This window comes from Ursus americanus, chromosome 5 (genome assembly GCF_024610735.1).
Source record: "Ursus americanus isolate L20-20 chromosome 5, mUrsAme1.1.p, whole genome shotgun sequence".
Lineage (NCBI taxonomy): Eukaryota > Metazoa > Chordata > Mammalia > Carnivora > Ursidae > Ursus > Ursus americanus.
The window spans coordinates 336,818-363,843 of NC_142131.1; the positions used below are offsets into that span (position 1 = coordinate 336,818).

A 27,026-nucleotide genomic window follows, 5' to 3' on the forward strand; every position below is an offset into this window, starting at 1 on the left:
TGATGGAATTTTGTTCACATCTTATTTGTTCCATTTCTTCTTAGGAGTTTCTTTATATGAAAAAGACATGGCCGGTGTTAGCTAAGGTTAAACTCGTAAACGGTTTGGAGAGAGAGGGAAGAGAGAACGACCACCTGTTTTAGCACTCCCAGCCCTAATCTGGCCAAGAAGGAGGGAGCTGAGAGCAGTAGGGTCTGGCTCCAGGGCTCTCCTTCCAGCCACTATCGTGGGGGGTGTCAGGTGGCTCTTCCTTTGCGGGGCTGATCTGTTAGTCAGGATAAGGGTAGGTAACACAACAGTTACAAATTAACTCCCCAAATTTCAGCGGCGTGGCACACCGGAAGGGCTTATTGCTTGCGTGCACTGCGTGTCTAGCACAGATGTGGGGACATGAGCACGTGGCAGAGCACAGAGCTCTGCTCCGTGTCGCCACTCGGGGGGGCCCCGTCACCTAGAACATCCCTCGAGGGGACCCAGCCCGCTCACCGTCGGCCAGAACCGGACAGGTGCGCCACTTAACCACAGAGGCACGGAGAACGGTGAAGGAGCATGTGGATATTTGTTGAGCAGTAAGTGTTCCTGGCCCAGCTGGTCTGTTTGCTTTGAGCGTTGCACCAGTAGACTTGCTGTGAATCGGAGTGCCGGAGAGACGGGCCGTCTGCCCCTCCGTCCTGCGGCGGCTCTCAGCCTGTGTGTCAGAGTCACTGGAAACTTCCGGAGGCCATGTGCCCTTCCATGAGCCACTGAACCAATGGATGGGGTGCGGGACCGCGGCATACTTGCTCGTCTTGATCCCAGCAAGTGCCTGGGGACAGGAAAGGGAAGGAGGTGTCCTTCAGTCACCCTCTCGATGTGGGCCGAGAGCCTCTCCAGGCATCTTCACCTCTCTTCCTGCAGGGTGAATGAAGGAGAGAACCTCAACTTTTCTGGCACCTTCTCCTCACACCTGACCTCCTCCTCCTGGGGCCCACAGTGTGGCGGTGCTGAGCCCGGGGTCTGAGGGGGAGCCTCGCGCTGTGAAGAGCCCGCCCTGCTCTGTCCACTCACGAGGGTCACGTGAGCTAGAGGAGGGAGGGCAGAGAAGGATGTGACTGTCCTGGAATCCAGCAGGACACGGGCACCCTGGGGCTCTGGAGGCGAGGAGGCATGGCCTGGCATGGCGCGTAACTTCCCACGCTCATCCGGGAGAGGAAGACAGACAATCTTACAAGGTGCCACTTACCACTGTGGTCTTTTTGTTTCCCCAGTGCAATCTTGATAGCTTATTTTTAAAAACCTGTTCATATTGATGGTATGAACATTCTCTGAATTTTCAGAGTAAACATTACCCCTCTCGGACTAAAAACAGATACCTCTGAAGGCAAAGCAGGATTTAAAGCCTAAAGTCAAATGCTGGACATACTTTGAGCATCCGCTAGTGATGGGCAATGGTGTGTGCACGTCTTGTTTCATCTGTACCAGGGTTCTACAAGACCGCTGCTAGTATTACACCCTCCTAAGGAGAAAACGGAGACCCACAGAAGTTTGCTAATCTTGTCCTAGTCTACACTGGCACCCAAATGTGGGCCCTGGTTGCCTTATTATGGGATGCAGTTTTCCTTGTCCTGCTGTCCACATGCCTTTCCTGGGTCCTCTTCCCCCTTTTTCTCATTCTGTCACCTGCTTCCACACAGACTAGAAGTTGGTGAGCCACCCTCTGCTCCAGGAGCGTGAGCGCGAGATTCCTTCTGCTTGTACGGACCAGCCTTGCCCGCGTGCTAACACAACACTGAGTGAAGGCGAAAGGAGTTTGTTTCATGGAGAAGAATGAGCTGTGTGTGTATTTCTCTTGACTTGAGCCCAGCAGAGCATCCCTGGTAAAACCTATCGCCCTTCCTCTCTGTAGTTCGAGGAGGGCCGAAGTGTGGGGCTCAAGGCAGGAACCCGCGGAGCTATGATGCTCTTCATGGCCTCTTTGGAAACCGTTCTAGGGACTCTGAAAGGGCTTCCTGCACATTGGTGCTGTGGAAACTGTGAGGTAACTTTTTCAGTTGTGGGCACTGGTGTTGGCTTCTCCATCCCTGGCCTCTGTTCTCCAACCCCTGCTCTGAAGTCCCAGGTCAGGCTGTTTAAGGCGGACTCGTAGCTATCAAGAAAGTAGCTGACTCCCTTTGTTGGAAAGCTGGTAAGAAATTAGGAAGGCAGCCAAAACTCTGACTTTTTCCCTGATGTGGCCATTTTGATAATCCGGTCTAGGGTCTTCAGTGGTCTGTAGAACAAGGGAGAAAACGGTGCACCTACCTAGCACATCTTCAGAGAACGGAAATGCTGTTGGGTTTGTTTCCCTCCTTCTGTTTCTAAAATCTCCAGTAAGAGAACGGTTCTTTGCAAAATCTGGACGTGGAGGAGGCCGCTGTCCGAGAAGCGGAAGGGACCGCCTGCCCAAAGCTCGTTAAGGAGAGCTTTTGCGGCCCAGTGGTTCTGCCCCTCAGCAGGGCCGAAACCCCCTCATCTCAGCCAGCTCCGTGACACCGTGAAATTATGAATTACAACCTATTTGCCCGAAATTACAGCCGCCCAGCCGACACTGCTGCACATCGTAAGCCGAGCAGACTCCTCCTGTCTGGTGACCGTGTTTCTAGTCCCGCGCAGGACTCCCGGGCCACCTTTCATTCCTGCGTGTCACCCGTCTGTGGACCACGTTCACAGATGACTTCGTCAGCCGTGCAGTCCTCTTGTCTGCGTCCCTACGGCTGTCCTGGGGGATGGAAGTGTCCAGCAGCTGCCCCGTTTTACACTCGTCCTAGCCTCCCTTTTTGGTGGACTTCTCCCAACTGGGGAAACCCTCCCCTGTGCCTGCCCCGCTGGATGTTGGTCTCTGCCGGCTCCAGTCCCAGATTCTTCATTGCCAGCATCTCGCTGTCTGGCTACCATCATCTCGTAGGCTCCTGACCTCATCTTTGTATTTACTTTCTTTCATTTGTTGGCTTTTATTTGGCCTGCGAGGGTAGAGAGATAAGCTAATGACATTCCTCTGTTAAAAGCACACTCACTGATCCGTGAAAGGTCCATCGCTTAATTTATTTATTCCTTTTATATCCCATTTCCTTTCCCCATTTTGCATATGTCTTCATACACAGTGTTTTGTATCTTGTTTTTAAATTACATAAATGTCGTTGTGCTGTGGACCCGTTCCTCCCACTCAGCACTCTGGATCTGCCCACAGTGCTGTGTGTCCCGTTGGGCCTGCCGCTCCAGCGGCCACCTTGCAGTCTGTAGGGTCCCCGCCGCGCGGACCGTACCCGACGACAAGACTTCCCGCTACCGCAGACGGCGTTGCAGCGCCTGGACCCTCGCACACGTCCCTGTCGGGCCCGGGGGGAGTTTGTCTGCAGTACGCGTCCAGCAGCGAGGTTGCAGAGTCCTGGGGCTGCGTATTCTCCTTGGAGCAAGCGCCTTGCCAGCCCCGCCCTCACAGGCTGCATAGGAAGCTTCCTTCTGCCCACACTCCCCTGCCAGCTTTTGTGCGTACTGCGGTCTCTTTCGCAGGGCTCTTTTTCGGGATTTAATTTCCTTGTGACCGAAAGCATGCATCCTTAACAAGTCCTTTCAGTGAAGGTCCACGCGGGACAAACTCTTCTCGTGGAGAATGCCTTTGCTCTTGCCCACGCCCTGGCTGGCGGCTGCATGCCTTTCTGGCTGCTGTAACAGTCTGCGGCAGACCTGGTGGCCTCCAAGGACACGGGCTGGGGGTTTCACAGTCCTGAGGGTTAGAAGTCGGAAGTGCTTCTTGCTCCCTGACCTCGGAGTATCGCCAGGCTGCATTCCTCCCCGGGCTCTGGAGGATAAGCGGCCTCCCGGCCCCTTCCAGCTTCCAGGGGCAGCCAGCATTCCTTGACTCTCAACGCTTCCTCCCGCTTCAAAGCCAGCAGCCGAGCAGCCTCGGACTTGCCTCTCTAACTCGGGCGCTCCTGCTTCCCTCCTCCGACGATGCCTCCAGTGGCTGCGTCCATCAGATCATCAGGGATATCTGCCCATCTCAAGACTCTCGATCATTCCTGCACGTTCCCTTCTGCCGTGGAAAGTCCCATATTCACCGTGCTCTAAGGCCACGATGAGGACGTGTCTGGAGGCCGTGATTTGGCCTACCACAGGAGTCGACCTAGGTATTAAATTTTAGGGTGAGAGTTTTTAGTTTTTTTGAAGGTTTGTTTTCTTTTATAATATTCAGCAGATTACAGTGAGACCGACGCCTTATCAGATACGGTCCAAGGTGCTGGCAACGCAGAAGTGAGTTAAACGGACCGACACCCTTTCTCTCAGAACCCAAGGTGGCTCTGCCTCCCACCAGCTTTAAGATAAATCTCTTTATTCCTTTCCCCCTACGTTTGCCTCATTATCCGAGTAGCTTTAGCGGCATAACAAACCACCCCAAACTTAAAGACCTCAAACAATGACTTGTTCCTATCTGGATCCCCATGGCTCCCCAGAACCATGCACTTGGCAGTTCTTGCTTGGGCTCAGATGTGGTTACAGTCAGACGGTGGCCAGGGCCAGAGTCACCTTGAAGGCGTCCTTACTTATAGGTCTGTGGGGGTGAGGCTGTCGTCTGGAGCCTTAGCAGGGACTGTTGGGCGGAAACACCTGCCAGCACCCTCTCCAGGTGGCCCGGGCTTCCTCACAGTGGAGTGGCCGGCTTGTAAGAGCCAGCATCCCTAGAGGGAGCGGGCAAAACGGATTCTCCTTTTCTAACCTGGCCTCAGAAGCTCTGTAGGATTGCTTCCACTGCAGTCTGGTCATTAGAAGCAGTCCCGCAGGCCAGACGCAAGCGAGGGGAGGGCTCTACCCCTGACGGAGGGAATAGCAAGGACGTGCAGGCACATCTACACACTGCGGCAGCTGGCTAGGACCCGGTGCTTCAGTGTTAGGGCTCAGGTCTGCCTCCGCTGCTGGAAAACCCATGTTTTCTTTTCAGAAACTGTTTCTCCATCATTTCCTGCGTTCTATTCCTCTGGAACTCCTTTAAACGTATGTTCGGGCCTCGGTGGGTCACTTGTGGTCTCGGTGACACATGCATATTTTGTATCTCTTTAGCTCCCTGTGCTGTGTTCTGAAATAATTTCTCTGTGCTCTGTTCCGGGTTACGCATTCTGTTTTCAGTTTTCTCCAGTTGAGAGTTTAACCAGTACATCGATTTTATGTCATTGGCTACATTTTCTACTGGCTTGTTTTTCTCGTCCACCTACACTTGTTTGTTATCTGCCTGGTTTCGTTTCCTAATTCCTTTTTATAGAAATTACTCCTTTTAGGGGTGCCTCGCTGGCTCAGTTGGAAGAGCCTGTGACTCGATCTTGGGGCCATGAGTTCAAGCCCCACGTTGGGTGTAGGGATTACTTAAATAAATAAAAAAATTTTAAAAATTAATCTCTTCATCTTTTAAAGGGCCCTACACAGATTGATTGTGAGATAGTTTGCTGTTTGCTTTATTTTCGTTTCTTCTCGGGTGGCTTCCCCTCGCGCTGTAGACTGCTGCCTCTCCTGGGTCATGGGCGCTTTGCCCGACCGTTCCGCCATGTCCAGCAGCTTCCAGTCACGGAGTGTTGTGTCTCCTCTTCTTCCCGTGATATGGGTGATTGACAAATTAAGTCTCTGAGGCAGTGACCGGCTGGCGAAATCGAGACGGTTTTAACTCTTCATTTCTGAGATGGGCCCTGCAGTACACAGATGCTATAGGTTTGGACTCAACACCCAAAGGTGTCCGGGGTCTGGGATTTTGGCTTCTTACGGTTGACCCCTGGGCACAGTACTCCGGCCTCTTTCCGGCTTCCTGCCCGCTAGTGCGCTGGTCACAGAAGGGTTCCAGGCTTACCCAGGAGGATCCTTGCCCAGACAGCCTGACCCGCAGGGGCCCCTCTCTGCCCCCGCTGGTCCCACATGCTATGCCCTGGTCGCCATTCCCAAGCTGCGGCGGCACCGCCCCCCTCCTAACCTCTGTAGCTTTATTTCCCACTTCATTTCTGGCACCTGGAGATTTCACTGCCTTTCTTTTAACCTTGGCAGTGAATTTCTCTCTCATTGTTCCTCTTTTATACACCATTGCTATGCGTGCTTAGGAGGAGTGCCTGTTTACTGTAGCTGTGGCTGTCGTAGCTGGAAATTGTCATTTGTTCTGTATCCAGACCGTTATTCCTCCCGTTTTCAGCCTCCTTCTCATTGTCCTTGTGTACCTGCCAAAGCTGAGTCTCCGCCCTGCCAACCTTCTCCAGGGTGGACAGGCTGCCTCCCCTTGGGTACTTGATGGAATTTGGCTCTTCCATTCTGTTCCTTCCATCAATACTCTTCCTTCCACTTTGCATTTACAGAACGTATCCAAATCTTTCTGCTAAGGCCTTACGCCTGTGCTTTTCACTGTTAGGGTTTTAATCCGTTTTTTATTCTTTACTGTTATTTTCATGAGGTCTCCGGAGTTTGCAGAGGACAGTGCATTTACTCAGTCTACTGTCTGGAATGAAAGAGCTCAGCTGAGTTCTCAGTGCTGCTGTGTAAGCTTTTTTTTTTTTTTTCCTTTTCTTCTTTTTTGGTCCATTCAGCTTCCTTGCTCGTTTCTGACCTCTGCTACTCCCTCCCTCGCCCCTAGCAGAGGACCTCAGCTCTTTTCTCTTAGAGAAACAAACCATCAGATGGGGGCCATTCTGTCCCCCAGCCTCTCTCTCCCATGTACAAACTGACCTTTCTGATTGTCTACCCTCACCTCTTTCCCTTCTCTCCTGGAGCAAAATCATGTTCTTGTCCGACCTCTGCTGACCCTTTCAGATCGCCTGGCTACGTGTAGGCTCTCCCCCGACCCCCCCCCCCCCGCCCTGCCTCTTCCCTGGGCAGTTTCATCCACACACAAAGCTCCTAAACCGTATACCCAGTTCTGATCTTCCCTTAGCTAACTGCTGACTGAATATGCCCACTCACATACCCCAGGGTTTTCTCAGATTCACATGTCCAAAGGTAGCATCTTTCCTTCTCTCTGGAAAGTCTGCTCCTTCTTGTGTCTTCCCCACTGTGCCCAGTAGCCCTGATTCACTGACTCACCCGAGCCGCCAGTTTGGACTGTTCGTTTGAACCTCCTCGAATAGTTCTAGAACTGACTGACCAATACAGTATCTACTGGCCACACACATCTATTTAGATGTGAATTCAAATGGACTAAAATAGAATACAGTTGAAAATGTAGCTCCTTGGGTCGAGTAGGCCCCCTGCAGATCCCCAGCAGGCACGCAAGGCCAGGGCACCCGCAGAACGACGTCACTGCTGCCGGGGTCGTTGGGCGCTGCTGGTCTAGGGCGTGTTTTGCCATTTTTGCCCCATTTTGTTGTGTTTGAGCCTCATCGTCTCTCTCTTGACTCACCCCGTTTTTCTCGCTCATTTCAGTTCATTCTCTTTTCTAATCAAATTATTTTTTATAAGACCCTTTACTCCCTTTGAGAGTCATTAAGGTATAAATGAGAAATGCAGAGTTCTGGCATTTTAATGTCGCTCCGTACTTGAACCTTTCAGAGCCCTGCCCACCTCCCCACCCTGCCCTGTTGCCTTTTCCTTTTTATTTGCTTGGTGAGCCACTTCACCTCCAAGACCGAATCCCATGTTTCCTACTGTGGCAAGGCAGAGGCAAGGTTTCTTTTGTACCTGGACGTTCCGGTGGATACCCCTTTTCAGAGTGCATTCACACTGCAATGTTTGCTAGACTCCAAGCCCCTAAAAAACAAGAATTTTACCTTCTTCTTCTATCATGTTTCCAATATATGCAAGAGATTGACTCCTTTTCTTTTTTTTTCTTTTTTTTTTTTTTTAAGAGAGAGAGAGAGTGAGCGTGTGTACGTGAGTGGGGGTGTGGAGGGCAGAGGAAGAGGGATAGAATCTTAAGTAGGCTCCAGGCTCAGCCTGGAGTCCAACGTGGGGCTCAGTCTCACCACCCTGAGATCATGACAGCCGAAATCGAGAGTCAGACACTCACCTGACTGAGCCACCCAGGTGCCCCTGCCACAGATTGACTTCTTTTCTAGGGCCTCTAGATGAGGACTGGCTATGTGCTCACTTCAGGAGAAATGAGGAAACGGGCACTCAAATCACGGTCTGTGTTCTGTGGCTGAACTCCAGTTGAGCAAGCCTGGAAAGGTGATGAACGACCTTCCTACAAGTATCAATTCCTAGTTTGGGATAAAGCTGTGATTCCTGGCTATCCCCTGACTCTGAACCACATATTTTGTAGAGACAAATATATTTTAATAAAATATTTTCAATGAAAGACAGGTATATTATTTAATTACCCCAAACTCAGTGGCTTAAAACAACAGACATTTATTCTCTCACAGTTCTGGAGTCCATGCAGTCAAGGTGTTGGCAGGGCTGCACTTCCTCCAAGGGCTCTGGAGGAGAATCCTTTCTTGACTTTCCAGCTTCTGGTAGGTCCTGGAGTTCTTTGACTTGAGGCCAGTCTCAGCCTCCATCTTTACTTGGCCTTCCTCTCTGTGCCTCTGTGTCTTTTTTTTTTTTTTTTCCTCCCCTTAAGTAATCTCTACACCCAATGTGGGGCTCGAACTCAGAACCCCAAGATCAAGAGTCACATGCTTCACCAACTGAGCCAGCTAGGTGTCCCATGTACCTCTGTGTGGTAAATTTCCCTCTCTTTTTTCTTATAAGGATACAAGTTATTAGATATAGGACCCACCCTCAATCCAGGATGATCTCATCCTGAGATTCTTAATTTAATTATATCTACAAAGAACATATTCCAAAATGAGGTCACATTCACAGGTACTTCGGGTTTAGAACTTGAACCTGTCTTTGCAGGGGGTGGGGGGAGTGAAGGGCATGACACAGCCCGCGAGAGTGGGCAAGAATAGGAATGAAGACAACCATAGCTGTGTCTCCTCTCTCCCAAGGTTCACCTAAGCTGAATCAGCAAATTGGCTGTAGCCTTCATTTCTGTGCATTTATTCATTTAAATTAATTAACCCCCCCACCTCCAAATCAAGAAAAGAGAGAAGGCTATTTAATCCAGCCAGCTATCTATCTTCACGACAAGCTCACTCCACTCCCCTCAGCTGGATTTTTTTCACTGCCAAACAATTATCATTAAATGATAAAGTGTAGACCAAAAATAAACATGTTTATCATTCTGTAGTTTTCAAAGGCATTCTCTAGGTCTAACACTTTTTAAACAAAAATGGATATTTAGATTTAGATGTCGTCTTACTCACGCATGCCTGTGTACAAACAAGCTGTGGAGAGACGGGAAGAAAGACTGTTTGGTACCTTCTCTGCGTTTATTTCTCACTGCTTCTAAATTTCCCACAGTGGACATGTTTTACTTGAGTGATTAGAGGAAGAACTTTTTTCCAATAATATGGGTAGTTTTATGCAGTTTTTGTAAATTGCCCGGGACAATGGAGATACATATTTTAAAGTAAGGCGAGTGGGCCACTCGGCATTCGGGGAACCAGCCGCGGATTGTTTTGTGAGCGGTCCAGAAGCTCTAGATTTTGGAATGGTGTTAACATTGTTAATTATTCAGGACTTTCACAGCAGTAGCAACTGAAATCCATGGTCTCCATCAGGGAGGTTTCCCGGCTGCCAGGAGGCCGGCTTGATGGGAAAGCAGGCCCCCCTTTGCCATGCGGCCTCTTCTGGGTTTGTTGGGGACCAGTCCAGAAGGAGCCCTGTCATCTCTCGCTAGCAGTACCATTTGGCTTTAACAAGAGTATGTTTTTCAGTCTTTAAACTATTTTGAGGTCTGCCCTGTGTCTGGTGTGCTGTGAGGACGCACCCCCGTCCCCCCCCCCCCCCCGCCCCGTTCCTGGAAGCCACAGCTGAGTGGGAGGCACGTTGTAGCCCTTACACTAGTGAATGCAATTCGCTCTGAGGCAGTTTTCCTATTTTGGCTTCTAATATGCTGATGAATTATAGAAATTTCAATTACTTTTGGTTCCCAATTTAGCAGGATGGAGACATCCAAGATATTTAATATGAAAAGCTTTCCAGTCGCATGACTGCATTCCTCCCATCTCTGGGACTAAAGTGCTGTGTGGTCCCGGGAGTCCCTTAGGACTGAGGGTGTGAGCCCCCAGCTGGGAGCATCTGCAGATCTTGGGAGCCTATTAAATATGCAGATTCCACCCACTAAATCAGAATCCCTGGGGGTGAGGCCCTGGGCTCTGTGTTTTAACAAGCCTCCTGGACATTCTGGTGCACTGACAAGTTTGGAAAGCCCTGACTTAGGTGTCCTGGTGCTAATTCTTCCCAGCAGGACCTGGTGCGCGTTTGTAGGGACCCGTGGGTGCTGGAGTCAGCTTGCCCTTCAAGGTAGACATTGTAGCTGATGATGGCACTGTGATCCAGGTTACCAGACCAGTTTCTCTCAATTATTTTCACTCACTTGGAACACTTCTCACTTTGGAAATCACTGAGCCGTAACCGTAGAGAGGAGAGTCTGGACATTTACATTCTGTGCAGGTAAATAAACGTGTGTTCTAAATGTAATTCAAAAGGCCCTGTGTGTCTCTTTTATGCAGAAAGACTGTTTAGATATTCCTTCCCGCTGTCCCCTGGATAATCCCATCTCGAAGTGTCCTGGGGGGAAAGCTGCAGGTGCATCTGTGTCTTGCCCTTAGCCTCCCCTCCTGGCCGGTGCATGTGGCTCTTCCACACCACACAGTTCTTCCAATACAGTGTGCCACCCCGAAGCCTGTGCTCTCGTGCAAGCTGTTCTCCCACCCCCAGCTTGCTCGACAGCACCATCAGAGCCCGCCCCACCTCATCCTGTCCATCTTACAGGACTCTGCTCCAGCACCGTTTCCTCCTTCCCTGTCGACTTGAGATGGAGGCACATTCTTCCCTTTGTCGGCTTCCTACAGCTCCCTAGGTAGATATTTACAGCATTAACGTGTGCTTGCATTGAAATTACGTGTTTCTCTTCCTCTGAGCTTTGAGTTTTGGGAAGGTGGCGATTTCATCCCGGGTTCTCCATGTGCAGTGCGCAAGACATTCAGGCCCATGAGGCAGAATGAATAAACATTCCTTAAAGATGGTCCTTCCACCTCTGCTGGAAGCTTTCAGAGCCTTAGAAAACATTTTCAGATCCTATTTTGTGAAGAACAGACGATGGCCAGCCAGTGGCCGGTCTAGTTAAGAATACAGCAAACTTTTATGCGGACGCAACCAAGTTAGCTTTAGTTAGCTTTTCAGTGAAGCTGATCTCTTCATGGAAATGAAAACCCAGCCATCCAGCCCTCTGGCTATTTTGCTCTTTGGCCAGGAAAGCCACCAACTGTGTCTGAAGTTTGCGCTATTATTTCAGGTTCGAGAGCTTCAAACGCGACTACAGAGCGTACAGGCCACGGGGCCCTCCAGCCCTGGCCGCCTCACTCCCGCCAACCGCCCAGTGAACCCCAGCACCGGGGAGCTGAGCACAAGCAGCAGCAGCAATGACATTCCCATTGCCAAGGTGAGCTCCAGGGGAGGGCGGGAACCCTGCTCTTTTATCTGGAATCCGCACCAGCCGCTACCACGCATGGCCACTGTGAAGGCATGTGGTGAGCTCACAAGGGCCCGAGGAGCTTCCCTCGAGTCTCTCACAGGCCTCCTGTGCTGCAGCCGCAGGGAGAGAGAACCCACCGGTAGTTTCGTCTATCTTGGCTGTGACCGGTATGCCAACTCTCATTAATCAGCCCGCGGGAGCAGCTCACAGCTGGCAGGTCGTTGTGGAAAGTGAGATGTTTGTCAGGTTCCACAACAGAACAGAGTGGATGGATAGTTGCTCTTGAGGACTGAGATGCAGCTCAGGAAGGGACCCCAAGTGATGAATCAGTGATCGCCCTTCTCATAGGACCAACAGCCCTGCCTGCAGAGAAATAGGTTGTGCTGGGCAGGCCATGGTGTTCGAGCAGCAGCCCCACCCCCATGCCTATGCTGAGTCTGCCCCAGAGGGACTGTCCCAGTGACACTCACGCTCTTCCCCGGTGGTCTGCCGGTCTCCGCAAGAAGGGTGGTTCTCAACCATCAAGCTGAATAAGTGGGGTCAAACCGTTGTTTCTCAACCAGAAGTGATTCTGTCCCCCCAGGGGATATCGGGCAGTGTCTGGAGACGTTTCTGATGGTCACCACTAGAGTGCTAGTGGCATCTTGTGGCTAGAAGCCAGGGGTGCTGCTAACCAGCCCACAGGGCACAGAATAAATCTCTACAACAAAGAACATCCAGCCCAAGATGTCACGAGTGCTGAGGTTGGAAAACACTGGGTTAAGCAGATGGTGGAAAAACTGGAACGAGTGAGTTATTTTTTGGAAATTGATGAATCGGTTTCGTCGTCATGGCTAATGGCTAATGACAGTTTATCTGAAGAGTGAGGGGTCATTTTTCGATAATTTTTTTGTTTTTCTAGATTGCTGAGAGGGTGAAGCTATCGAAGACCAGGTCCGAGTCTTCGTCGTCGGATCGGCCGGTCCTGGGATCAGAAATCAGTAGCATAGGGGTGAGTGTTCGCGAGAAGCAAGGCAAGAGAGCGCCCAGTAGAGCTACACAGATAGCAGATCGGAAATGACCGAACTTCCCAAGTTCACCTCCCGTAAACAAGTTAATTATAAAATAAATCCTACCCCATTTCCTTCCAGAGGGTCAGATTAAAGGGCACAGTAGTTTCTTCATCGGGGAATTACTTCTTCAGCAGTAAGGGAGCTTCTCTTTCTCTCTACCTGAAAACTGTCAGAAAGAAATGATTTAGGTCTAGTTCCTGGTGACGGAGATGAAAGTCCTAAAGTCCTTGCTTTATATCACCCTGCACCCCAGAGACCGAGTGGGTCAGGGAGCTCTAAAAGAACTTTACCTTTCGCACATGCCTCTTAAAAGGGAGTGTGCTCTCCAGTGAGGATGAATGCTGCCTTTGAAGTGGAGCCCAATGCTGGCAGAGACCAGAACCTTCTCGCTTAGTGCCAGCGTTTTCATCTGGAGAGCCTCTAAACCCCTTGAGGCCATAAGAGCTGACTGATGGTGAAAAGGGAGTAGTTTCAGTTCCCTAAGGAATATTTTGTTAGGATTGGGGATGAGGCTGAGAGAGCCAGCTATTTGATCCCCAGGGGTGGGGAAAGCCTGAATAGTACTTTTAAAGCCCTCATTTAGAATTTTGCGCTGAAAAAAATTGCCTGCATCCAGATTCGGTGCCAAAGCCAAACTGTGAAAATAAAGGAGCCGGCTGCTCTCTTTGGCTGCAGCAACCAGAGACGAGGGCCCGGAGGGGCAGGGGGCTCAGGCAGGGGCAGTGAGTCCAGACCCTCTGTTCAATATCCAAAACTTGAGGAACTCTGAAGGGGCATGCTCCCCCAGGCGTGCTGCCCAGCAACACACGCCTGGAGCGTACAGCTGTATCTCGATCCTGTTTCTGTACTATTTTCACGGTAGTTAGCTTTTTATCAGAGACTCATACAGACTGAGAAAAATCAGGGTAACCATCTTCTGGTGCCTGATTGTTGAGGAACATTGGCTGTAAGTTCTGTGTGCAAAGCATGCCTGAGGTCCGGTCCCTAAAGCGACACCGTCTAGAGCAGGATTCGTGCTCACCTGTACAGGTGTCCAGCAGCGTGGCGGAGCACCTGGCCCACTCTCTTCAGGACTGCTCCAACATCCAGGAGATCTTCCAGACACTCTACTCACACGGATCTGCCATCTCGGAAAGCAAAATTCGAGAGTTTGAGGTGGAAACGGAACGGTTGAATAGGTAAGGAGAAATCCTACGTATTTGAGCGGTGGTGTTGCAGGGGTGGGGAGCTGCCCTCCTCTCTCTTTCAGAGATCATTTCAGGTTGGCTTAGGAATTGTGACATGGAGAGATGCTGTCAGGCTGGTGGGCGGGAGCTCCCTCCTCCTCGCTCATCCAAGGGTGCTTACTTACAGCAGTCGGGGCTGGCTTCATGAGTGTCGTGCGACCTGTGTACTCACATGCACAAGCGTCGTGTTTGGAAGGACCCCACACTTGGCTTTACTGCTCTACGGTCACCATTTTAATTTCTTGGGGTGCCTGGGGGGGCTCAGTTGATTAAGTGTCTGCCTTCAGCCCGGGTCCTGATCCCGGGGTTCTGGGATGGAGCTCTGTGTCGGGCTCCCTACTCAGCGGGGAGTCTCCTTCTCCCTCTCCCTCTGCAGCTACCCCTGCTTGTGCGCGCTCTCTCTGTCAAATAAATGGGTAGAATCTTTAAAAAAATAAAAATAAATTCTTAATAATTTATGAAGACGGGTTCCACCTTTTCATTTTGCCCTGGCCCTTGCAAATTATGTAGCAAGTCCCGGGAGCTGTTTGGATTGAATGACAAGTAGGTCAGAAAGACAAGATGGCTACCGAGCTGCAGGCCTGTGCTGCCAGGAACCACAGAGAGAAACTCTGGAATGTTGAGTCAGCATCCTAGGGGCGCCTGGAGCTATCAGGAACCAGCAAAGGCGGTCTGATCGAGGCATTCTGGGATTGACCAGGCATGCTGATCTAACCCTCCTTGCTCCTCCGGGGGGTTGCCTAATTTTATTTATGTTCTTTGCAAAAGTACACCCTCCGTCCCTACAGTCTATCCTACTTAGTCCTACTTAGAATCGCTTTCTGAGTAGCTCTAACTGTCCTACTTAGACAAATTTTCCAGTTTTATGGATTCTTCCCAAATCTCACAGCAGAGGTAGTTGAAGTTTGTACTCATGCCTCTTGGCAAAGACTGGCTTGTAGGTCATCCCAGCGATGAGAGTTGCTGAAAAAGCAAAGAAGGACCAGGGCCAAGTCCTGGTAAACCACTGACTCAGAATGGGTCCCGCAGTGTACTACTGAATCCATCCAAGTGTGGTGTGGCTGCCTTGACCTACCAATCTTCAGTGGGAGAGCATAGTGCGAATTTGAAAGGCTTATGAACTAACCAGGAAGAAATGTGGATGCTGGTCCCCCTCCACTGTTGCTTAATGCCTTTCCCCTGGTGTCTGGCAGACCCGAATAAATTGAATTATCATATTAGTCCTCCCTGATTTGAAGCTGTTTAATATAGTGCTTGAGGACTAAGGAAATGCAGCAATCTAGGTCATTTCGAATCTGGAAATTAAACGGTTTCCTTATTAAATCCAAAATACTTAAGAGTGACAGTCCTGATGATTACCTTGTAGCAGTAAAGCAGCCGCCCTCTCAGCACCAGGGCCAGGGAGTGCTTAAGAATCGAATCAGATAGGCCCTTTGCAATTTGATGAAGTCAGATGCCTTCGGGGGCCCTCCGAGAGTGAGGATCTCCTCTCCACAGATTCAGGGATTTAACAAGCCTGCTTTGTGGTTGAACTTGAAGGAGGTTCCTTTCTCCTCCGTTCTGTGCACCTAGGAGACACCAAAGAAAGGGGAAGCATTTGGTGCTTGTAGCTCACATTATTATGGTGTTTCACAGTTTACAAAGGGTTCTCACAACCACTTAATCTTCAGCTTGGGAGGGCAGAGCAGTCCCATTTTGCAAATGAGAAAACAAAGGCTTTGATATTGAGCGACTTGTCTTGAGTCCAGAGCTGTTAAATAGCCCAGCTGGACTTCTACCCCTGCCCTTGAACTTCCCCTCCAGTGTTGTCCCATGACCATAGCTGCAACTGGAATGCGGGAATGACCTTAGAAATAGTCCACCAGGATGGCCTCATGTCTGTTATTAAACTACCTACCTCAAAGTTGGAGGCCCTATTATACCCCCCAAAATGAGAGCCCTCAGCTTTGTGATTGCGTGTGTGGTGGGGGTCATAGCTCCGCAGAAGTGTTTCTTTACTCAGCAAATCTGTTTTAAGCACCTGCCCTGTGCTCATCTGTTTGTCATGCAAAGGAGAGTAAGACAAGGTCCCTGCTCTCACGGAGCTTCTGTTCTGTTCGGGGAGCCGCACAAGAAGCAAACAAAGGAGATCACAAGAAAACTCCCGGTAAACAGGGCACTGTGATAGCGTGGGGGCGGGGTTGGTTTTTAAGTAGGCTGCACACCCAGCATGGAGCCCAGTATGAGGCTTAAACAACCTTGAGATTGAGACCTGAGCGGAGATCCAGAGTCAGACGCTCAGCGGAAGGAACCACCCAGGTGCCCCAGGGGGTGTTGCTTTTAGATAGGTAGCCAGGGAAGGCATCTCGGAAGAGGTGGCTTTAAGTTGCGATTTTAAGGGGAAAAGGAAGCAGCCCTATGACAAACTAAGAGTCTTACGGAGAAACTGACAACCTTAAGGTGGAAAAGGAGGTTGACACGAAGTGGAAACTGTCCCAAGGCATTGAAGTTCCTGCCGCCTGTCCAACCAGCAGTCAGCAGTTGTGGGACTGTCCAACCTGGAAGGAGTTTTGGACACAATCGGCAGCTCCTGGTCCACTGCCCCTTCAGAGGCCCTTAGGGACAGTATCTTACTCCCTGATTCACCTGTTGCTTCTGCTCTGGTCGTGACTGGTTAAGAGTACAGGGTCTGCGGTCAAACTGGTTGAAACCCCAGGGCAAGGCACTTACCCCTTCGGTGCCTCTACTTGCTCGTCTGAGAATGGGGACAATCTTACTGAATTCAAAGAGCCGTGGTGGGTTATCGAGCAGGGGTTTAACAAACAGCAGGTACTACCCTGGCGCTGCGTTTTGTTTGTCCCGTGGAGGCTGGCTTATTGCAGTGCACCTGTCCTACCTCTCCTGAGGGCCTGAGGTCACGTGGTTGGCTCCTTTCCCCGGCGGGTCCTCAGCACCTCACACGGTACCACGGCCGTGTGGTGTCCCGGGCTGGGTGGGAAGTAATCAGGGGGTTTGCGTGTATGTCTAGTTTACACAGAATTTAGTGATTCTCATACTTAGAGTTGCTTCCTCTATTATTCACGTCAGTTACGTTTGCTAAAACCACGGACAAGCTCACACCCTAACACGCGTGTCTGGCCTGGGTCTGGATTAGACCACTCGGCTACCGGCAAATGAATCGTAACCCTGATGTGAGATCGTGAAAAGAGATTTTTCTTCCTTTGTAGCCGCATCGAACACCTCAAATCCCAGAACGACCTCCTGACCATAACCCTGGAAGAATGCAAAAGCAACGCTGAGAGGATGAGCATGCTGGTGGGAAAGTATGAGTCCAACGCCACGGCGCTGCGGCTGGCCCTGCAGTACAGGTTAGGGACCCGCAGGCCACGCGTGCGCATGCGCGTCCGGGGTGCGGGGGCGGGGGGGGGGCTGGCGGGTCAATTTAGAAATGCGTCTGCGGTGACAGAGTAACCTGCTTCAGAGTAGAAACCAGGCTTTCAGAACGCATACGGACGGCTGGACCAGCAAACACTAATGTGATACCTAGCGAAAATCCATTAGCCCCTGTGGCAATTAAGCAAATAGAGTAATGAGTATGGCGTCGGAAGCTAGCCTGTTCAACTTAAATATTCTTTCATTCAACTAATACCACTCAAAATATTCATTTTCGTATTTATATATCCCTTTGTTGCTCTTTCCAGTCTTTTTTCATTGTCCTATATATTTTACGTTCTAAATCTAGGACATTCTGTTTCTTCAGTTTATGGTAGTTTCGTAACGTTAAGAGTCTGCCTGCATTTTGAATGGCTGTATCCCCTGCATCAATATTGTTGTTTTGTTTTCTCATTTCTCTAAAAGACATGTAGACTTTTGCAGACTTAGGATATTAAAAATAATTTTATGGTGAATAATTTAACACCGATAATACCTCCGTTCTGGTGAATATTTTCCTTGGAATAGAATCCCCAGAGCAGGAATTATAGGTCAAAGAATACGAATGTTTCTGTGGTTCTGCAGGCACGCTCCCAGTTTTCCCGTAAAAACAAGCTGGTGTAAATGACCGCAGTTCATTCTTCGATGAGCAAGTGGTATATGAATGTACCACTTGTTTTCAGCCTCACCAGCTTCGGAATTTATCTGTCTCTAAATTACTATTTGTTCCATGGCTACAAGCTATGCATTATTGTTTTCAGGGGCTTATTTTATTAGTGGTACCACTTAGGCATATTTGCCGAGATCCCAGAGTAGTGACTGTACCTCACTCTTAGCATCTGAAAAGATCAATATGTTTTAAGAAACTTTATTTCTTCAAAAAAGAAAATCAAACCCCAAAACTTAGGAGACCAGGGGCGCTTGGGTGGCTCAATCCGTTAAGCATCCGACTCCTGATCTCAGCTCAGGTCTTGATCTCAGGGTTGTGAGTTCAAGCCCCATGTTGGGCCCTGCGCTGGGCGTAGAGCCTACTTTAAAAAACAAAACATAGGAGACCAAAGGTAAAGCACAATCATGCTGGTTTACAGACACGCCAAAGCAAGCAGGTAATCCACCCACGATAACTCTCGAACAGGCTGGGCTGCAGTCTGCCTTTTATCTGCGTGGATGAGGCGATGGCGCAGTGTCTCTAACCTGGAAGACAGATTGCCCTTGACAGAAGGAGCTGCCAGCGCCCGGGGCTCGTGATGGGCCTTTTCCGTATCTCTTAGTGAAAGAAGGTGAAAGTGAGACAATCAAAAAACAGATGGTCTGTTGACTAAATGTTGAGTAAAGCAACATTTCCCCTGCTTAGCTTAGAGAAGCTAATCAGTTATTTGCTTAGCAGGGAGGTTTCTGCACCGCAGGCATCTTGTCCAGGGCTGCTGAGGCATTACGCACACGCTCCACTTCCTGTGCAGACATGGGTCCCTGTGGGACACTCTTAGATCCTGTACCTGGTGTGTCCAGTGATGACAGGCACGAAGCAGAGAGACTAATTTCTTCCTCTTAGAAATCCACATTTGTCAGAGATTTCATACGTGGTTCAAGGGGCAATTTTACAAGCATCTGATAGAACTTTCTGTGATGATGGACCTGTTACCTGTCTGTGCTGTCCAGTATGGTAACTCCTAGCCACATGTGGCTCTTAAACATACGATATACGGTTATCACAAGAGAGGAACTAAATTTTTCATTTTACTTAAAATCTTTTTACTTTAAATAGCCATACGTGGCTAGGGGCTACTGCAAGTCTAGGTCAAAACAGTCTTCCTTCTGGGGCCGTCTTTCTTTCTACCAATTATTGTGTAACTGTTTCTAGGGTCAGGAAGCTGGGAGTGACTTAGCTGGGTAGTACTCCAGCTCAGAGTCTCTTAGGAGGTCCTGCTCAAGCTGTCAGCCAGGGCTGTGTCATCTGAAACCCTAAGCAGAGCTGGCGGGATGTGGCTCTAGGGAAGCTCATTCACACAGCTGTTTGGTGGAGTCCTCAGTCCTTCACTCACCGTCTCAGCTGGAAGCCACATGGGTCTCTCCATGGGGCTGCTCCAGAGTCTTTAAGACACGGCAGCTGGCCTTCTCTAGAGAGGGTGATCCAAGAGAGAAAGGGAAGGGAGAGAGAGAGTGACCAAGATGGAAGTCACCATGCTTTTAAATAACCTCATCTTGGAAGTGACATCCCATATCCTCTTAGTCACAGAGACCAACTCTGGTACCGTGCAGAGGGAGCTAACACAAGGGTGTGCATACCAGCATATGGGGTCAGTGGGGGCCATCTTGGAGGCTGGCTACCACAGCCATGTTACCTTTTCTTTTTAGCTGATCATTAAAGAGGCATTAAACTTAACTCTCCCGCTTTTATTGTTTCTCTTATATTTTTCTAGATTCTATTTCATTATGTAATTATTTGTAGGGAGAGAGAGAGAGCGTGCGCATGCGTGGGTGTGAGTGGGGGTGGGGAGTGGTAGAAGGAGAGAGAGAGAGAGAGAATCCCAAGCAGGTTCCACATGGGGCTCGATCTCACCACCCTGAGATCACAACCTGAGCCGAAATCAAGAGTTGGATGCTTAACTGACTGAGCCACCCAGTCACCCCTAGATCCTAGTTTAAAGTAAAAGTTTAAGTTTAAAGGGTGGGGGGCAACATAGCAGAGCAGCAAGCCCTTGGCTTTATGCAGAAATATTTGCGGGTATTTCTCTAGCTTACGTGGACAGCGAGGCTGAGAAGCAGGGTTGGAGCTGCTTCCCCCGGGTGGGGGGGGGGGCAGTGCTGCTTCGAAGAGGCTCAGTGTCATCTGTCAGAGCTGAGGATGCCGTGTGCTTCTGTTTCAGTGAGCAGTGCATAGAAGCCTATGAACTCCTCCTGGCACTGGCCGAGAGCGAGCAGAGCCTCATCCTGGGGCAGTTCCGGGCAGCCGGCGTGGGGTCCTCCCCTGGTGAGTGTGGCCCGAGTTCCTCCCTCCCTCTTCCTTCTTGTCCCCTGCCTCTCTTGCTCTATGGTGCCCCCATTTCGCTGTTGGCCTTGGAACACCTCCCGACAACATGAAATTCGCTTGTCAAGTGTGTTTTTCGTTTTTTCCTCATGACTGAGTGAGTAAATTGTTTATGTTGAATGCAGCAAGAACTGGAGTGGAAACAGAATTACAGACACGTTAAAACAAACAAGCCCTCTTAGGAAATACGCCCTAGCGGGCCAGCAGTAGGCCGGATGGAGCAGAAGGGCCCACGTTTGTGATGAAAGGGACCGACTTGCCCACAGCCTCTCTGTGCTGCTGATTGTGAGGGTCCCTTTGCTGCCCACGTGGCCTTTGCCGAGACTCGCTGCCTCTGGTGGCTGTGCTTGAGCCCCAGGTGTGTTCTTTTGGGCGGTTTGGAAGCATGGGCTCGCCCTCCCTTGTCTCCAGGCACCTTGTGAACCCAGAGGAAATGGTTTCACACCCTGCTGTCCACTTCAGAGGGCTCTCCCTGGAGCACAGGGTCCAGCCCCGTGGGGAACAGAGGGGTCAGCTGACGCACCCGCCTCCCCGCCCGGGGCTTCTGTCCTGTCGCCCGGTCTGTACCTCCAGCTCTGCACTGGCCCCTGAAGCCACCTGTCCATTTTGAGTAACTGGAAGAGGCATATGATTGGAAAAGACACAAACGTGTCATCCTGGTTGGCCGTATTTGCTAAAACTTGGCCTGTGCTTGTGGCTCTGGGCCTTACAGGAATGTAGGAGGACACAGAGACATGGCGCTTAGGAGGGAAGAGAGGCCAAGGGGAGAGGTTACCGTGGCTCCGTGCCGAGGCCGGGCTGCTCCCTCAGCTCCGCTCCAGAGCCGCGGCTTCCCGGGAGAGGCAACAGCAGCTGCACAGAAAGCTGCTTAACTCCGGAGCCCAGCGTGGGCCAGTGGGCACACCAGGCGTCCTTGGCCATGGGAACCAGGCCACATGCCAGGGATGGGCTTCTTGGCAAGGGCTGGGAGCCTCCACTCGGGCCACCCTTCCAGGATGCACCTTGCAGAGAAGGTCGGCACCAGGGCCCCTCCGGAGTGCGTCCCCACCCCCACCCCGTTGTTCTCACCAGCTCCTCCCTGCACCTGGGGTCTAGCTTGTGCCCTGAACACTCGCAGGTTTTTCCTCCTTCAGTTCTGACCTATACAGGAATCTGAAGCAAATCTGAAGGAAAGGAAGTATCCTGGGCATTAATTTCCTGCTTCATATCGAAGTTACAAGGCAAGGGAGCAAGGCTCTATTTGTATGGGTGACCACCCTCCTCTCTCTCTCTCTCTCTCTTTTTAGTAGTATTAACATCCCAGCGCAGAAATAGAAACTCTGCCAACATTTCCATTAGAAACCTCATTTTTCAGGGTCTTTTCACTAAACCATAAAACTTTATACCTCATATTAAACAGATCCTAAAATGATCTTGGCCTGCTGTCAAGTTTTTGTTTTTTTTTTTTTAAGTATATGTATTAAGGAAAATGATCAATTAAAGGGAAAAAATCAAGCCTCTTATTTCCAGTTTGTATCATCAGATGATGTCTTTAAACCATCCTGTCCTGGAAAGGTACCTTTTATTAGGCTTGTCTCTACTTGGCACAGTTACTGGGTAGGAGCTGGAAGGACTTATATAAATCTGCATTTGAAATACTTAAAATCAATAATGAAATGCCTTGTATTAACATAATCTTGGGTAGCTCATGATATATTTATAAAATGAGCCAGTCAGTAATATCATGCCTCCTTCAGAACAGAATTCCGAGAGCAGTCAGTTGGTGAGATGAATGTAAAATGTCTCGTTTGTGGAAGGAAGGGAGGGAGGGAGGTAGGCGGGTCGGCAGAGACATGGCGGCAGGGGTCCGGGGAGCTCAGCCTGCAGGATGGAGGCACCCCCCCCCCGCCCCCGCTCCGTAGAGCTGTGAGTTGGCTTGTCTGGACCAGTTCCCTATTAGACCCCCCTTCCGTTCCGCGGACAGCAGCAGTGGACCTGCCTTTCTGCTCTAACAGACCATAGACTTGCCCAGCCGAGCAAGTGTTAGTCGATGACATTACCCCCAGGACCAGCCCCTTTGGTTTTCTTCTGTTTTTTGTTACATGCATTCTAGATGACTTAGACCAGTGGTTTCCAAACTGTGCCGTGGGAAGCTGGAGGAGTGCGTTTGGGCCTCAGCAGTGGGCTCGGAGGATGGGGGGAACCGGAATGTATGACCCCCACCCCTGTTCATGTCAACTGGTTCTGCATTTACCGTTTTTGTGTCTTAGGCTTCGGCATATGGTTTCATTTGAAGGTATTTGGAAGACTAGAGATCTAGGCTGAAGCGGTAGCACACTGTGACTTGTTGGGCCAGTATGGTTTTTAAAGCACAACAAGAACGTGAACATTTTAGGCCAGGGGGTCGCTGTGTGGCTCTGTGTGGGTGCCCGCCACTCCTGAGGTCTTGCTCCAGCCCAGGCACCTGACTGCTGGAGGCATCAGGGCTCGCCACCAACAGTGTCCCAGCGGAGACAGGAAAGTCAGGGGTAGCACTGGTACAGAAGATACACTGCCAATCTGAAGTTCCCTGTATAACTACTCGGTTTGTTTCTCTTGCCTACACAGAGCTCTAGGCAAAGCTCTGGATGTGTTGGAGGACACATTTTGGGCCTTGTTCATGAGAAAGTGCCACCACAGGAAAGAATGGCCAAGCGGTACATTGTAACTGAGTGGGGAAAGTCAGGAGCCTGGATAATTAGAAAATCATAGCATGTTAGAGCTAGAGGTAGACCTCAGAGATCAACCCTTCATCAACACAGACAGTAAAGCCCAGAGCAGAGAATGCCTTGCTACATACAGTCCCTAAGTGATGGCACCTGGCCCAGCACGTGGGTCTCTTCATTGGCCATCCACTGCTCGTTTCTCTCCCCCAGGCCACCTCTGCCCTGAGTAACTGAGAACCAATGCCCCAGCTGCGCTCCCAGGCCTGTCTCACATAGAACTGTGCTGATTAATCCTTTGGCCTCTTTGCAACGTAGGAGACCAGTCCGGGGATGAGAACATCACTCAGATGCTCAAACGTGCTCACGACTGCCGGAAGACAGCTGAGAATGCGGCCAAGGCCCTGCTCATGAAGCTGGACGGCAGCTGTGGGGGCGCCTTTGCCGTGGCCGGCTGCAGCGTGCAGCCCTGGGAGAGCCTCTCCTCCAACAGCCACACCAGGTAATTCTCGGCCCTTCTGCCACCAGATGGGCATGTGTCCACATGTGGTCTGCTCACCAGGCTGGACATGTGGTGACCCAGCTCTCAGAGACTGTGAGGCTCGGACGAGGACAGAGTTCTCCCCGTGCTTGCAGCTTGCTCTGTCCGGGGAGTCGGGGATCAGCATGGGAGAGCTGGGAAGGGCCTTCCGTGGCCACTGTGGGAACCACAGCCCAGAGAGAAAGGGACATTTGCTCAAGAAGGTGGAACCTGAAGACGGAGCCCGAACCTCCCTTTCTGTCTGGTGGTCTCTCTCCCATTTTGTTCTGTTCTCCATTTCTTCACAGCTCTTGATTTCCGAGAGTATTTGGGGTAGCGTAAGGCCCATTTGCTGCAAACGGTCCCTAAGCATCCATGACCCACGGTGCATCCTATATCCAGGCTCCATTCTTTCCCCCCTTTCCTCCGGCCTCTGTCCTTTGTCAGTTCTTCTTGGGCAATAGCGCCCTCTTCTCCCATCTCTTTTGCTCTGCAGAGTGATACCGAATTCACAGCAGGTGCTCAGTGATGAGCCTGAGTTCAGGTTCTGTGTCTCTGAATCCAGAAAACTGCAGTGGGTACGTGAAAAAGGTGGGGAGGAAAGCAGTGAGGACCTGGCAAAGCACCATTAGCTGAAGCCGTTGGATTCTCTCAGACGGGGGCAGAGGGTCAGAGTGATGTGTTTGCTAGTCTTACCACCCAAGCCCTAAAACCATGGACACCTTCCCTCTGTATATCAGTTCTCGAGCTAGGAAGTACTAGCCCGTGTTACAGACTCTCACATGGTAGCCAGATCGTAAAAGACAGGAAGGGCGGCTTCCCCCATTCGCACAGGTGAGAAAGCCTCGGCCCAGCCATCTGTTAGTGACTTGGCTAAATAAGGTCTCACGGCTGATGGAGGGAAGTCAGGCCCGAGCCCCAGCACTTTGGCACCAAGCATATTATTCTTGCCACTACACGAGGCTGGATATCATGACCTTAAGAAACAGTGTCCACTTGCAGATCAAGGGACCAGAACCACAGAAGGCTGGACTGAATCTCAGGAAGAAACACTGATGTTTCCTTGGTGCCTGAGAGCAACTTAACGTCCCCATCTCTCTCCACACTGGCAGGACCCAGCCGTCTGCCGAGTGCATCCATCCGCTGCCCTGGACCCGGGGCCTCAGGAGAGGGGCCGTTCCCAGTAACGGAGCTGGCCAGGGGCTCACAGACTCGAGGGAGTTAGCTGCTCTGGACTCCAGCGCACCGATCTTCCTATTCAGTGAAACAGATTATAATTTATTTTTTTCTTAAGACCACATTCCTCCGTTAAACACAGAAAGCAGATGCTCCTGTTAACCACTTTTCCAGATGTGTATGATCTACAATTTCCTGGTTGGCTTAGAGCAGAAACATCGTCCTCGTGTTGTCTCACGATACTGTTCCGTTGAATGAGTGAACACGAGAAGCGAGTTGACGGGGGATATATGCTGTTCCATCAGCTTCTAAGGAGCGTGTCACAGATCTTCTGCTCACACCTCCCCACCCCCACAATAATTTTGTTTTAATCCAGATCAGAGACAAATTTGGAGTCGGTCAAAAGTAAGAACTCTCACCATCCATTTAGGGGAGATCCTGGTTTGGAACGTTTGTTAGAAATACTTTTACATACAAATGAGCCTTGATTCTAGGACAGTTTTCTTAGAGAAATTTAATTTTTGGTGATATATTAACGCAGGTTGAGATCAATTCAGGACATGGTCTTTATTTTTAAGGATGATCTCACAAAAGAATGGCCCTTGAACTAATTTCAGTCTCAAATGGGTCTTCCATCAAAGTAGAGTGGACTTTACTTCAGATTTCACTCCGTTGTCCTTAAAAATTCACTTTTGCCCTCCCACCCAAGTCTGAGCAGCCAGGGTGGGCACGGAAGAACCACACGCAGGCTGTTCGTGTGGCACTCCGCATTCTTTGGTCCTGACACAACCAGACTACTTCATGCAACATGTGGGCTCTGAAAAAACGTCCCAAACCACCAACCCTTTTCATAATTATAATGACTGATTTTGTGTGGAAATCCTGCCATTCCAGCTCAGACAATCCCCCACGTCAAGTTTAGGGGAGAAAGAAATGGAGTTTTCTGTGTTTCCATAGCCCCCTTTCTTCCCACTGTCACCAGCTGGCACAGAGAATCCTAAGCAGAGTGTCGGTCAGCTGTTCCTCACGGTCTCGGGAGAGGAATGCTGAGTGTCAGGTCCGCAGATGCCTTTCTGGCAGCAGTCGAACGGCTCCTGATGACAGGAGGGTCGTGGTTTGGGAAAGGAGCAGCAGAAGAGCGGTTACCAGCGACGAGAATAAAAATGGTAGCCAGCCTATGAGCCGACCGTTGGCAGGAGCCCAGAGACACTGCTGTTTTGCTTTTGAAAAATCCATCCGTAGCCTCATCAGGAGGTATAAGTGTCTTAATGGACAGGGGAACTAGGTAATGTTGATGGCCTGGATAGCTTTATCAGCATCTCACAACAGAGGGACCACTGGACTAAATTGAGATGGGAATAGAAAATCTTTAATCAAGCCCCCCCTTCCTGTCAAGCATCACAATTTCAGTTCATTCCATGGAAGCACAGTCATCGATTTAAAACTACAAAAGGACATGTGGCCAAGACAGAATAAGCCTCAGCAGGTCTGCCCTCACAGAGACTAGAGCTGCGTCCCTTCTGTCCCGCCATTGGGTGAGGATCATGGAGCCGTGGGAGTCCAGTCGCTGCAGCCTTGTGGGTGAGCCACCAGGCACCTTCTAAGCATCAGGGTTCCACCTGGCTGACCCTTCACCCCCAACCTGGAATAAGGACAGTGGAACTCAAGATGCCCACCTTTCACATTGTGAGCTAGTCTTCTTAAGTGAAGTCTCACTGGAGCAGAAAAGAGGGTTGATGACATTGGAGCCCTGTCCTTTGAAAGGCTGGATGGGATTAGAACGGCCAGCCCATTAGGAAAGGCCTGGGCCACCACCATCAGCAAGCTTCTGGGGGTGAGAGACCAGATCTGGCTGTTGTAGCTGTGATCTTCACATCCCTCTGAAGAAGGGCGTTGCTTTCACATCCCAAGTATCAGGACCATCCAGAGTCCTTGGGATTAATGCCTAGAAGTGCTAGTAGATTCCAAAGTCCAGCTCAGACACATTCCCAACATGACAGCATGGTGTTCAGGCCTGCTGCTGAAATGTCTTTGTCATTTATCTTTTAGGCTCTATGAAAACTAGGTAGAGACCTAAAATGCTCTTTTTTTTTAAACTTCCTGATTTCAAAAGAATCACATGATGATTGTTTTTTGTTTTTATTTTTTTTTTAAGATTTTATTTATTTGAGAGCGAAAGCACGAGCAGAGGGGGAGGCAGAGGAAGAAGCAAGGTCCCCACTGAGCAGGGAGCCCGATGTGGGGCTCAATCCCAGCACCCTGGGATCATGACCTGAGCCAAAGGCAGACGCTTAACCGACTGAGCCACCCAGGCGCCCCAGAATTACATGAGTAACACTAAATAATTAAAATCCAAGCATTATTTCAAATTCTGCATGGGAGGACCCTCACTGGAAAGGACACTGCAAACAGTTCGTGGTGTATTT

At 50.3% G+C, this 27,026-nt stretch overlaps 1 protein-coding gene across 3 annotated transcripts in view; it reads left to right on the plus strand.

Annotated features, from left to right (window-relative positions):
• The window catches only part of MCC (MCC regulator of Wnt signaling pathway), a 375,394-nt gene that overhangs the window by 313,297 nt on the left and 35,071 nt on the right, over positions 1-27,026 (plus strand). For all 3 annotated transcript variants that reach the window (XM_087861917.1, XM_045777293.2, XM_045777291.2), the window contains 6 exons: positions 11,327-11,473; positions 12,408-12,497; positions 13,588-13,736; positions 16,991-17,131; positions 20,063-20,166; positions 23,223-23,406. In XM_087861917.1, coding sequence (XP_087718043.1) covers positions 11,327-11,473; positions 12,408-12,497; positions 13,588-13,736; positions 16,991-17,131; positions 20,063-20,166; positions 23,223-23,406 — 815 coding nt within the window. The remainder of the gene's footprint in view (positions 1-11,326; positions 11,474-12,407; positions 12,498-13,587; positions 13,737-16,990; positions 17,132-20,062; positions 20,167-23,222; positions 23,407-27,026) is intronic.